We start from the raw sequence: 14622 nt of genomic DNA, 5'->3' as shown, positions 1-14622 counted from the left end.
TAGAGCTCTGTAGGAATAAAAGAGACGAGTGTTTATTTAAAGTCGATAGTAGAACATTGTACACTATCTAGAGATACACTGCGTTGGTATTTGGGAGAAAATGCGTGGACGATGATTGTGACGATGGGGCGGGGCATATAGTGTTTCACGGACTGGTCAGCAGTGCAACGTCCAATTAAAGACGAAACATGGCATTAGCATACTTGTAAAATAATAGCAATTTCTCAAAACCTGTCGTAGATAGTGTTATATTGATATGCGTGACATTCCATGGAAACCAGATTTGTTCAATAGTCCACTCTTTTTCCAAAAAATGCTGAGAAAATTCGAAACCTAATTGCCCCTCATCTCCACTGTTAAGCGTTTATATTCACCTTTCACTTTCTTCAAGTTAGCGCTCATGTACGACTGTCAAAAATGGAATAAAATTTGTAACACACAAATTATTCAAGGTAATTATGTTCTATGAGTGGGTCTAGGTCAGAGCACCGAGTCGGACACAAGGCGACTGTCACAGTGATCTTTCGTGTCATTCGTAACATCTATGCAACATGGTTCAAAATGTCTTCAAAATACCGAACATGAAATCGTAGAATTATCTCACCTGCCGAATTTATGTTATGCGAAAACTATCTGGTGTATATGGTGGGTTTATTATAACGTTCCACTGTGGGTCACTTCAGTTGGTCTACATGCTTCATATACTGCCCCAAATAAATAAATACGCCGCGATGATGTTTTACTGGCCATACGCCTTGGGTCTGATGTACGTGTAGATGAAAATAAATTGGTGTCAGTGGACGGGCATAAGCGAATGTTCGAACCTGATCACTGATATCAATTTCTAATCAGAAAAGACCACTGTTTTTATCAGGTAGCAGTTTATTTCAACCTAAAACTATAACTTTTTGAATAGTTGCTTTAAGTTTATCTTCGTGGCGACTGAGTAATCAGATTGTGAAATATCCGTATTTTGTAAAAGAACAGCACGTAACGTACGGAGACCGAAACGACGGGTATAATATTGGTAGACTGGTCAATATCTGACAGTATAGTGAAAAATGAAGCTAGTTGTCAGGCAAGTGTGACAAAAACTGTGTGCTCACCGTTTGTTTTCCATGTAAGCTGTATGATACACAGTGTGTCACGGTGCCGCGTGATGGTTTTATATTTTGGTGGGACACGGAATCTATTAGGACTGGTCGTTCATAATTGTTTCACAGCTGTGGATTTTGACACCCCGGGTTTACATTGGTGTTTTTTTGTAGTTCAAACATCAGACTAGTAATACAATTATTACTAGTATTACTAGTCTGAGTTTAAACCCACCCCACCCCCACACACCATGCAGAGACGGTGGCACGAAATTTTGCAAGAGGGGCGAGATCTGAAATCTAGACCCTCTGAAACGCTATTTCTTTATTTTGTGGAGCAAATTTTGCTTACACAAAGGTTTTTTTTTCGGGTGGGCGACCGTCCCCTCTGCCTGCCCTACCCTCCCCCGTGCCGCTGCCACTTACATGGGGAGGCCGTTTCACGCACTGAAGTTGCGGGTCTAACGTGAAGTGCTTCGTGGACGCGCAGCCTATACTCACAGACTACATACGCAAGGCAAAATATTAATATTATTCTGTAATATCAACAACTTACTACCGTGTTTCAACTCTGAACTCGGACAACTAGTATAAGAATGTGTGAGCGCTGGAACAGAAAAATGCCGCTTACCGGCACCGATTAGGCTTCAATAATGCGACTAGAGAAGCTACCGTTATCTTGCTAATTTTTGGCTTCAGACCAATATTTTCGTTGACTCGGGTAAATCTCTGCTTAGTGACAAAACGTGCCCATCTTTGGTTTTGTTCTTTGTAAATGTGTGTACAGTCGAAGTAGGTACTCGAGACAACGATTATCTTCAAGGTGAAACCAAAAACAATAGCGGTTGACAAATTAGGACGACAAACAATGAAGTTATTGTTTCGTGTACTAAGTATAGGGTATTACACCAAGAGTGAGTTTGGTGTCATCTGCCACACGGTTTTTTAGTAACCGTGTCTGCCACAACGTGTTTACTGGGTGCTGTCAAATAAATGGTTTCCGTGGTAACTCCTAAACTCTAAATTACACATAAAACAAAACTGGAATAACGAGTCTATGAAAACTTTAAATAAGAATTGTATTATATCCGACTCGACGTTTTTTTTTTCGCCCAACATACACAAATGAAATACTAGTAGTTCGGATTGAGTCGATGCTCTTTCTTTTGTATGCATTTCATGGGCTCAGCAAAACGAAACGCAAATATTTTCAAATTTTTAAATCCACCACACAACACGAATACCTGCGACAGTGGTTTTATACATGTCTCTTATATTTACCATTGAATCTAAGTATTACTGAAACCAATGAATTGTGCTAGTGAGTAACAACACTGCCATGCTGTAACAGTATGGCGGGGGTCTTGCCGATAGTCAGCCTCGAAATAAATTACTCATTTCACGAAAAATATTTCTGAAAAAATCAAAGATATATCAATGACTTTCGAACTTGAATATTATTTTAATTTTAATTAACAATATTGATTCTAGTTGAGTCCAGAAAACGACTTGCACATTATCTGTGAAACAGTTTCTAAATATCGCCGGGCGATTTTTTTCTCGCGATACTCTGTACAGGAAGCAGCGTATGCAATTCGGTTCTTATTAGCGGCGATTGTAACGAACAATCTTGACTGGTTCATGTCTCGGCGTTGAAACATTATAGTTATTTTTCTATCATCACGTATCTGAGTTAACACTTATTATGTTGTCGAAAGCTTCCGGTATTCTGTTTACTCCCATCGGGTTATAATTGGTTTGTTTTCGGAAACATGACGATCGCTTTTCGTGTATTTATTATTTTAGTCTTTATCCACGAGTTTCAAGTTCATCCATCTTCGCCAACCAATGTTCGTTTATTCGTTAATCAGTCACATCACTTCTACCATAGCTTGCAACTTGAAAGCTGTGCGATTCGAGACGATGTGATCGGAGGTGTTGATGGGTGAACTTTGTCACGTCTTGTATTTGTTGTTATGGGCGTGTATAGTATCTGAGTGGGTATTATCGTACACTCATGCTGACATGACGTGACACCTGGTTTGAAACACTGCCCCCCCCCCACCGTGTTGAGTGACGGTGTTTGAAACCGAGAGAGCGTCTTACATGTCAGTGACCGAATTCTGTCAGAAGTGCGCAGGCCATCTTGCGTGGAAGTCAAGTACAGTTTTCTGCAACCCCTTTACATGGCCAGTTGATTTAAGAACAGATTTGTTTGTGTTCTGAGAGTGGAGCGAAAGGGAGGGGGTACTGCTATCTGAAAGCCGTAAATACATGTCTCGCCAGATAACTTTTCGGAGCCGAAAAGCTGAAGGGATTCCCTCCGGTGCCGGTAGGTGATCGAAGCCCAGGTGTTCGACGCACCATGGTTGCTAAAATGTCATACCATACAGCAACATTCTGAGCAAAAACAGTGTTTAAATGAAGCCGGGCCGGTACCGATAACCAACACTGATCAACACATTAAACGGAGGGTAGATAAAATCGATTCCAACTAAGCATGGATACAGTATACAGTTAATACGACGAGGGAGCTCCCTGATACGACACGCTTGCATGCACACAGAGACCGCCATAGTGAGCTGTCAAGTCAACGTCGTGACAAATTGCCCAAAGAAGACGCCGCTACTGCTATATCCCTTACATAAAGTAATTCACAATCCTTGAAGTCTTCTATGTTTTCCCGAGAAAGATAACGAACTTCTTTCGGATAAAAAAAATGAAGCGAACGACGGGTTTGTAGACTTGATTTCCATTCTCTTCCCCAAGAGCGGCTGTTCCTGTTTGATATGCCGCCCTCTACGGTTAGACTGACCGTGGCAATTTTTTGTCAAATCTTAGTCTCATTCTCGCTCAAACTCGTTCATAAAAAGAATTACCATATAAAACAATAGAAATTGCCACTATGAGCCAGCCTACTCAACGTATTTGTTAGTATGCTACGGGACACGCCATGACCACAAGCCGATCGCTGGGAGTCACAGTAGAGCGAGCGCGGCAAAGATACTGGAACAGAGTAAAATGGGGTTGATGCTCTTCGAACATTCGGACGCTAACACACTCAGGTAGCGTTTGTGCGGGGTTTGGTTGACTAAAACATATAGGAATTGTCTATAATACTAGAATAGGGTTGATTTATAAAACAATTCTGCGGAAAAAAAAAAATGGAAAAAAAAATCTAAAAGGAAATTCAGTGGGAAAAACAAACTCGACGCATATTGGTAAATGAAAGTAAGAATAATTTACAATAGAATCATCGTTAACAATTATAAAGCTCATAGTAGTAATTTTACAAACTTGTTCAACTATCTCGCATTCCAGAGTTTCTAAAGGCCAGTTATGATAACCACCCTTGGACGCACACACTGTAAAATTATACACTAACATGGGAGTTTTGGTAGTATACTGAATTAGATTTGTTTCCAAGAAAAACAAACCGAACAAATCACGATTGTTTATCACTTTAATGTCAAGAGTCTCATTTCAGGGCAGTCTTTATATTTCAGGCTTGTTACTTATTTCACCTGCTACACATTACTTCCCAGAATTGACAACTACGTAAATTCATACATTTTATTTTCAATTTAAATTTCCAGAGCCTGAAAATTTTAGAAAAATGCGCTGGACCGGAAATGTGTTGCCCATAATTTTGAATAAGCGCATAGAAACTGTCCTACGTCTCTTTTTTTAGGAATGTGTTTATAAACTTTTACTCTTTTTTTGTCTTTTGCTTTAAGAACTTTTTTATGGTGAAATTTTATCAATTCTAAACTAAGAGAGTTGTAACCAGTGTGTCCGCCAATGGGGTCAAAACGGAATACCCTAATTCATTCGCGTCAGCTTGTTGACTGCTGGAGGGGGGGGGGGGAATCTTCAAGACTGTATTGGTAACTGGAGGCACAAACAAATATACCGTGGTCCCTAGTTTCCTCGTTAGTCTTAGTTCGTTTATGAAATATGAATTTCATTTTAACAAATTACAAATTCAATAACTATAGTAAGTTGTTTTCAAAAACACTATATATTATATTAACATGCAATTTTCTATTGCGACGCGCAAGTGAATAAGCACAACTATAGTGGCACACTGATTATATATATAATTGGATTTTTTATCCGTGTTTATCCGTTTCTCACTTTCGATGTTGCACCTAGAACATATTTGCAATTTATCGTTCTACATGTTTAAGTTTTATTTTTTTTTTTGGTGTGTAATTTCCTGAATTGAGCATATTCTCGAAATAAATAAATAAAAATATTTACTGTATATCTTTCATTTTCATTCATTGCGTTACTGATGCCACGTAGATGCGTGCTTTCTGTGCCCATGTCATGTTATTCACCCTCCCCTGGTTTACTCCTAGTTTTCAAAGTTGGTTGCATCTGTGTTTGTAATCAACGATATTGATGGTTTCTTTCACGCAGTAAAGCCACAGTATCACTCGTTTTACAAATTCATGTCAGACAGACACAAACACGATTCAAAAATTCATTCAGAACATTGAATAGCTAGACGACCATTTTGTCAATCCCTATTTATAATGCCACCAGCAAGTTATTAAATTAACAAACTGCCCATCGTCCGCTCGTACGGCATCTGTTTAACTAAGTTGCAATTCAAGATGCGGTGCCAGCCATGAATTTACATGACACACTTGTTCATGGTCCCGGACTTTCATTTCCACCGTATTCATGTTTACTTTATTGAACCACAGTCCCTCTATCCTGTGATTGAACGTTTCAAAGGGGTTGTCTCGTCGTGATTTCGCCCTCTACAGGTACATGTTAGTTGAAAGATAGATTACAAGCATTGTGTCAACACAAGTGGCGCTATTCAGCACAGGGTGGTTTGCGGCTCTCCGGCGATATTGGAGATCTGCGCGTCAATGGATTCAATGGATTACGAGTACATGTGTAAATAGCGCCCTCAGTAGTCAGTTTTATGAGGGGAAAAAAACAACTTTTATTCTTAGTGTGTACTCCAGTTTGATTTTCCAACTCTGATACCAGCTGTGCGTCCATGGATCTTCTTGTGCAGGTCTTTAGATGGTATTTTAATCATTTCTGATACATTTGTTTTCATTAAACTTGCTATTTTCAGACATCCAAATTTTTATGGACACAGAAGAGCTATTGTTCCTCCCATAGACTTGCATAAAACAAACATTCCATGTAATTTGGCCATTGTGTAGATGCAAGTAATTTCTGCATACAAAAACATTGTGGTCACTAATTTTCTTCATTCTCTCACATATTTAGAAAGATATTTTCCAAAGTAACTTTACCAATGTATGATTTTCAATTGAGTGAATGATGTAGGGGAAATGAGCATCTATGACATACATGTATATTGTCTTAGAATGAACACTGTTGTAGTGAAAGGTCAAGTTCACAAACTAAAATGTTTGAATTGAACAACCATGCCAAGTACATATACACTGTACAGTTCAAGCACACACGCATAATTTAACTTCAAGGCAGCCTAACTTTGCTTTTTCATAATAATTATTTACCTTTATAATATGAGCAACTATTCATAATACTTTGTGGTATTTTGATTCACACCATGTGTAATTGTTTGACAAGTGTTATTTTTATCACGCCAGAACACAACTACATGTACATCCTCAGATATAACATCTTTTTTTTTTTCTCTGCATCATCGTGCCAGTGATGGTTACTTTGTATTATAAACTCAAGAAATCATCGATATTGACAACTTGCAGTATTTTACTTGTTTTTAACAAGCCACAAATAGTAGAGTCGGCAAGATGACGTCTTTGTTTACTTCCCCCCCCCCCCCCCCGAGTGATTCCATTTCTAAATATAGATATTCTAGTTATGTACACATTTCAAATTCCTATCAAATTTAAACATTGAGATTCAAAAAATATACACTACTATTGGATATATTGTGGGTCAATAATTCGGCAAAGCAAATCATTAATTTTTGACAGTAATTTCTATATAAAATATTTTAATACTCTACAATATCGAGTATGTGTCATGAAGTATGTGCTCTCACGGATCTCTGCCACTACCTCACACTTATCTCTTTCTCATTTTTATTTTTCGCAATTTATACAGTTGTACATACGTTAAAAAGGTCATTCACGACTAACTATGGCAATATGTGCTGGAAAAAAAAGCAACATTGCCTCGCACAATTATTTAGAGAGTATGCTCAATTCGGGAAATTATTCACCAAAAAAATAACACTTGCATGTAAAAATAGTAACTGCAAATACTAGTATATATTTGGACATACGTTCTAGGTGCAACATCGAAAGTGAATAAAGGATAAACAAGATCCTATTTCTAATCAGTGCACCAATAGAAAACATATTGGCAGATCCTTCTCCATTTTCACAATATTGTTGTTTTGGCAGCTATCTTCAAACCAGATAAATGTTAAGTTATGCTTGGACTGTGCATGCATGTATGGAGTGACAAATTTATTGTCTTAATTGTAACATCTGGACATCAAATACCTACATTTTTATTTTGAGAATGTACACAGGGTTAAAACACTCCATTATTTAATGATTACTACACAGGAGTACCCTTGTTCTCCGGGGATATAATTTTGGCTTTAGCATCCTTAGTGTCTACTTTAATTTCCTGAGACTCCCTAAGTTCCTCAGATTTTGGTAGAGTGGTAGGATTCTTTATTCTCACATCTTGATCTATTATACCAGTATAGTTGTATTCTATTCCCCAAGGGATTGTTTTTGCTAAATCCAACGCTTCAGTCTTTTTCACCTCTTCTTTAACTCCATCCAGTAATATATTAACCAGCCAGCCTGGATTTTTCTTTTTCGGAGGCTGCATTGGAGGAAATGGATTCCCAACAAACTCTAAGAATACCATGGGTGAGGCTCTTGGATGCAAGTGCATGCCACGCTCTCCCACCTTCCACAGTTTAGTGTAGTTGCCATTGCGGCTTTCGTATCTGGGAACCAAGACTTTGAATAACTTGTGTACCAAGTCATTTTCCTGAAAACAAAACATATTGTAACAGTTAGTAAAACAAGACCCTTATTGATGGATAATGTACAGATATATATATATATATATATATATATATATATATATATATATATATATATACACACACCGTACTTCCCCCGAGTATAAGCCCACCCCTCTGTTTTTGAACATTAAACGAGTTGAGGGCATCCCCGAGTATAGGCCCAGGGTGTTTTTACCGGGCGCCGACGACATTTATTAAAACATGCATGTCAAAAGTGTATTTCATTGCATAAAAATCATGATTGATACGGTAGTTTGGTTCCAGTTTTTAAGAGAAAACTCGCATTAATTACAGTGTGCACGGCGGGTGAACATACGTGATGGTACATAGTTCGCACGTTTTCTATTCTGTTATTTACTCGGGATGAACGCCGATGTTGCAATACTGAAATAATCCATATTTCTTTAGAGTATCAGTTTACCAAACGTGAAACCTGGTCACTGATCATCGTTTTCATTTTCTGAATAATCTTGTCTATTGAGACTATCGTGAATATTTATAGTAACAGGGAAATTTCATCCAACATAATCCTGAAAACAAATTTAGAATGAAGTCAAATGACCTCGAGTGATAACTACAATGGAACGCAATGTGATGAAATGCGCGTTATCTATTTTTATCTATCACAGTATTTTGTGAAAGGTGCAATTAAAGCTTTGGTCCCATGAAGCAGTCTGGACTAATTTGCATAAATATTAAATATTAATGTAACTATTTGTTGTTTAAAAAAAGTAACATGACCAGTATATTAAAAGCTGTTTTGATAAATTCCCACAAGAAACATGCACACGTCATACAAATAGCATTGTGCTTGTGCAGTAGTGCAACAACAAACAATAGTGACTGAAGCAAGAAACCTTTTTTGTGTGTCATTTGATAATTTTTCCATCAACTATGATGGCATGTTATTCATATATTTTTACAAGCTGTGCATGTGTCCTGCTCCTAATCAGTAAAAAAATAAACAGTTTCAGGCATGTAATACCAAATTTTTGTCTCAGTTAACTGCATCATAGTGAATTTTATTTAAAGTTGTTTAGACTGATGTATATATATCTCCTAATTTATTTGTTACTTTTGATAATTTAATTGAATCTTGTCTTGTGCGAATATTTCACAGTGTGGTTTTCCTCCTGTCATCACATTGTAATGTATTTGGAGTTGACATATAAACACCCTACAATACTTTAAAATACTTTATTTTCGCTTGGAATTCATTTTCACTATTTTCGCTGATTGAATGATTAAGTGAAAATAAAATCCAGAGAATATACCTTTTTTCCTATATTTCACATTCCATACAAAACACCCAGCAAAAATTAATTCAGGCTAAAATAAAGTATTTTACAGTACCTGAGACTATTTAGACAATATTGACCAAACAATGGCATACACTCAATGTACAGACAACTTCCTACATTCACAAACTGCCTACCCTTAAAAAATTTATACGAAAAATTACATACCGCCAGCCAGTCATTTGCAATACCCATATGTTTGGGGTCTTTGTATCCTCTTTTGGCAAATTCAATTAGCTGTGAATATAGAAGAAAATAAGTTCACTCAAATTAATTGTTGTTGAAAGGCTTTTGAATTTACCATTTTCACTAATCTCCAAGATAATTGAAAGATCTATAACTGTTTGATTTATTGAAAATTAACACTTTGACTGTGAGTATCCATTTGTTGGTACCGGTATACAGTCGGGTCATTCCAGTTTTTGTCCACACCCTCCCTACGGATGGATATTAAGGTTATGACATCGTATGGATTCAAATCTACCATTCAGGTGTCGGATTTTTGTTAACTAACACACCCCCCTAGAAACTTTACTGATTTGACGTATACGGATGGGTATGTGAAAAAATTAAATATATCAAAAATATGACACCGCTCGGAATTGAACCATCTGTACTTTTTGCAGAAATATGAGCCCTCGGATTTAAACCATCCGTAGAAGGGGGTGGACAAAAACTGGAATGACCCTCCTTCGACATCATTGGTGAAGACTAGCTTGTAACCTCCGTTTCCAACATAATGCGCCAGTGTAGAGTTGACAGGGGTGTTTCTCTAAGGTGGGTGGAATATATAGAATTATGAAAATAAAAAAAAGTAGACAAACTAAATAAATAATCTTACCTTTTCAGCATATTTCTGTGTTTCATGTCCCTTGGCGTACGTTGTCTCTATCCGTTCGTGTCTTACCAAGGCAGTCACCATACCTTGCAGAATTCGCAGCCGAGCCTGCGGATTTCTTGACATATTACGGAACATCTTGCCATGCTTTCGTTGCTTCGGCAGATTAGGAAAGTAACCCTCCTTAGGGCCTTGAACCATGTTGCTTTTCGTTATGAGATCACTGAAGAAGCCAACAACTTTATTTCACACATGTGCAGGGTTAGTTTGTTGGTGCCCCTTTACTCATGACTGGTCAATATTTGCGCCATCTACGGTGACACAGTTTTGAATGTACATCTACATGTATATACATTACAGTATACGAACATAAAAACGTGCCAAGCTTATGGAGCGTTAGTCTCTGGGTGTCGGAGTTAGTCTAAATATTATGTACGAATGTTGTGATAATACAAGTTATATCATGCCTGTTTAGCCGAAACTTGGGATGACATTGAATTTTAATACGAGGCAGTTGCCATCAGGTACCCATTTGGAAAAAAAAGAGACGGGCAAAGGGCAAGACGTACAAATCAAAATGAAAAAAGAAATATAAAGTTCTCATTTATAAGTAGTGGGTGAATGGTGAGACTTGCGAGACAATGGTTTTATAACTTGAATTACCCGGAGAAGTCTACTCATATTCTTTGGAGAAAAAATTGAGTGACATCATTGATTGGCTCGGTAGAACATGAAACTACAATAAGAAAACTGTTCAATATCATGATTCTCTTTTTTTTTTATAAAAGTAAACCGATGTTAACACAAAACGGAATTGTTCGTTTATTTGTATACAAATAGACGACTTTTCAAAAAAAAAATGATGGACTTCTTGCGATGGAATTTGTTGTACATTTGTCTTTCGAGTTGTAGTTAGAGTTGGGAAAGGTATTATGGATTCTGTAAAAAACGTTTCTCTATACACTCTGGCTAACTATGATCGGGTGTCCATGCGTTGATTAGACGCGAGTTATACATAACTTATTTTTCTATCATCATGAATATGATTCAAATCTGTATATGCTCCAATTTTTATTTTATTTTCATATTTTTTTATTGCTTTCAGTTGCCGTTTTTATGTTTTATTTTTTATATATAGTATCTCTATCGCCGTATACAACATGTATAAGTCTAAATTGTATACCTACATCAGTTTAATCAGATTGTTCTATAATATGGTAAAGGTGGTTCTGTGCATGTGGGATTATCAACTCCAGGCAAAGTTCCTAGAGTATCAAACAGTTGCAAGCAATTTAGTAGTAGCGGTAGTCATCGCGCTGTGCTTGTGCCGCAACATTTGTGTTGATAAATGGAAACGAAATAATGAAAATTATAAGTATGAGGCCTGGGCACGAGTTGGATTAAGTACAGCTTCGATTTCTTCCTATCACCTAAAAATACTTACAATTAAAGCTTGGTATTAAGACGCATATATAGTTCACACATGCGTGACGCGACGACCACCGCCCTTTAATAAAACACTCACACAAACTCAGTTTAATGTCAACATATTCATCCCACGTGTACGATAAAATCATGCAATGGGTACTTTTCTTGACTGGGGTGCGTTAATAGTGTTTCCAGTGAGCCAATGGCCAGCTCTAGAGCTTCTCTGGTAGCTGGAAAGCCGTGGTGGTATGCTAGCTGAGTACGGAGGCTACGTAGACCACATTATATACTCTCAAATCACTCGTAACCCGGAGTTTGCTGTGACCTTTGATTTAGCTGTTATGTATAACTATGCGGTCATGTGAGGGCGTTTGGAAATTATAACAGTCGTCGTGCGAGGGCGTTCGCAAATTGTAGAGTCGCCCATGCCATTCACTCTCGTGCTTTGTACGTTCTGGTCTTCCCTATACTCTCTTTTCGTTGAATAAATTCCATCACACTTCATTCATTCAATATTGGCGATGCATCCAGAGATATGGTAGCATTATGGGTGCGCCAGAAATGCGACATCTTTATTTACAGGCGTGGGCAGACAAAATGTTACATTGCCCGTTATACCGGGGTGGACTGTTATACTAGTTGTGATATTCATGTTATCACATGTTCATCATATTATATTGCAGGAAATTCTCCGGAAACCTGTGTCTGAAAGCAATGCAGTACATAGTACAGGGAAGGTGTCGGACTTCACTTTTGTCACATAAAGGCAAAACCAAGTGAAGTTTTAAATATTTGAAGTAATGGCAACCACCCTTAATTTCGATACAAAATCAGTCAAAGATTTACCTCACCCGGTATGCACCGCGGTTATTTGCTCGGCAGATATTTTCGAACCCCATTTTGTGAGCATATACAGCAGTTTTAACAAAAAAGTGGGTCATTTTAAGACGAAAACGGAATTTTTGGGACATTTTTAAGCGCCCAAATCCGATCTCTAGCGATTCAGTTTTTTTTTATTTGAACTGGCTGGTGAACACTGTAACCCCACCAAACAAATAAGGTTCGAACTTCTGCCAGAAAAGAGCGAAATAACTATCCAATTACTAGCACGATGACTTACGAGATATAATTTTGATATAATGCTAGTTCATTTTTAACATTAACCGTCCACAATTTTATAAAATCGTAACCCCGGACTACTAGTATTTTTGGCAATAACTTTCCAACGATTTGCGTGTTAATTCTTTCATTTCTGAAGCATGAGTCATGTACTCGTTTCCATGGAAATTGTATATTTATCATTTTCATGAAAAATATTAACTAAAATAAAATATTAATATCAACTTTCCCACCAAAATAACAATTGATGAACTCAACTCTATCATGTATCCATGATATCGTTTCGTTGTATTCAAGGATACACAATTTATAGTCATAAAACTATCAGAATGTATTAAATACGTAATAATTATATTTGCGTCATCGACATTAATGTACTTCCCACGAGTTTAACCAATTTGTTTATTATTTCCCGAATCGAACGCACAATACTAGTAATTATTAGTGACCAGAAACTATTGCTGAAAACAACAATGTTTACACAATATTTTTTTTCTTTTGTTATATTTTACTTTTCAAACAAACTTGACTGTAAATAACACGTTGGATGGTTACCGCCCCAAGTTTCGCGTAGGAAGCAAGGGAACCAGCGAAGACTAACACGCACATCGCCCTCTATTGACTATTGACTATAGTAATATTACTTCGTTTACCATTGCTCCGAGAGCCGCGTGACGTCACGTTCATCGTTGATTCAGATACGCACACGGTGTGCTAAAATGCGTGAATGATCAGTTGTATAAGTTCCAAAAATAAACAAATTGGACATTTTCACATTGTCAAATTGTTGGCAAATGATAATAATATTTCAACGAATGCTAAAATTACTGTCAAAAATGGCCCATGCTTGGTGCCCATAGTAACCATCCGCGAAGCATCCGCGCGTCTGGCCATAAGACTTTGCGCGATTAATGACGTCACAATATTGCGTTCAGTATCAGAACGCGTATACGGCGTACAATCGTTCACTCTGGTCCGAATCGCTTTTCAGGAAGCATCATCCCAGATCTACTCCGGTATTATACCCAAGTATTCTCCGTTTTTGCTAACTGTAATCTCTGAACATGGGGTGTGGAGCATCCAAGTCATCGCCAGGTATGTCTCTAACAATTATTTTCTTTTCATCTTCGATATTTCTGGAGAATATCTTGGGCGGGCAAACATGTGTGAACTTGGCGGGCTGTTTATTTTAGGGCAATTTTTATACTTTATGAATATTGAGTCTGTTTTCTTTTTTTTTATATGTTGAAATTTTTTTTTTTTTTGCTTTAGCTATGATTTATTCGTACATTGAATGTATGTTTTGTTCACAAAACTAATTTGCTGGCTATAAAAACATTGTTTTGTGAAAGTACGAAATTTGTTGTGTATCTGTTTTCATATTCAGTGTGTATGTTCACACTTTTTCAAAACATCTCCGGTTGTCAGATGGTAGACTTTACTTTGTTTATATTTCACGAGTTCTCATTTAACGAAAAAAATATATATTGTCCCCCATGTTTTTGCGTGAGATTTGAAGACAAAAATAAATTATATGACAAATTATTAAGAAAACAAATTTCTTTTTAGCGGCGATTGTTTCAAAACTTTGAACACACGTTGTTGATTTAAACTAAACGTGTAAAGCATGATTTTTTGTCATTTCGTTTTGGTACATTTTAATTTTGAAAATACATTCACAGAAAAAAAATAAAAATGAAATCTGCTGTCTTTGTTTATGTTCCATGGCAACGATGTCGTTGTCAACATTGTACTGTTTCAACAAACAGTTGCGTGGCAACAGCGGCCATCTTGCTTTACATTGTTTTGATT

At 37.1% G+C, this 14622-nt stretch overlaps 1 protein-coding gene across 1 annotated transcript; it reads right to left on the bottom strand.

Moving 5' to 3' along the window:
- Nucleotides 1–7142: 7142 nt before the first annotated feature.
- Nucleotides 7143–10542, bottom strand: LOC100375833 (large ribosomal subunit protein bL17m-like). The gene is made up of 3 exons (XM_002738659.3): nt 10267–10542; nt 9594–9662; nt 7143–8090 (listed from the first exon to the last, which is right to left on the bottom strand). Exons 1-3 carry the CDS (start codon nt 10462–10464, stop codon nt 7644–7646), a joined length of 714 nt encoding a protein of 237 aa, XP_002738705.1. The 5' UTR covers nt 10465–10542; the 3' UTR covers nt 7143–7643.
- Nucleotides 10543–14622: the final 4080 nt, after the last annotated feature.

Source organism: Saccoglossus kowalevskii, chromosome 5 (genome assembly GCF_978046115.1).
Source record: "Saccoglossus kowalevskii chromosome 5, keSacKowa6.1, whole genome shotgun sequence".
Classification (NCBI taxonomy): domain Eukaryota; kingdom Metazoa; phylum Hemichordata; class Enteropneusta; family Harrimaniidae; genus Saccoglossus; species Saccoglossus kowalevskii.
The sequence above is the reverse complement of the archived record's forward strand: the minus strand, read 5'-3'. Positions and strand labels throughout refer to the sequence as shown.

What these genes read in the sequence shown, in the direction of transcription:
- LOC100375833 (XM_002738659.3), bottom strand. Translation starts at nt 10,464, where the DNA reads ATGGTTCAAGGCCCTAAGGAGGGTTACTTTCCTAATCTGCCGAAGCAA. An exon ending in CACAGAAATATGCTGAAAAG is followed by an intron (nt 9,663 to 10,266) that starts GTAAGATTATTT and finishes CTATATTCACAG; the next exon opens with CTAATTGAATTTGCCAAAAG. An exon ending in TTGCAAATGACTGGCTGGCG is followed by an intron (nt 8,091 to 9,593) that starts GTATGTAATTTT and finishes TTTTGTTTTCAG; the next exon opens with GAAAATGACTTGGTACACAA.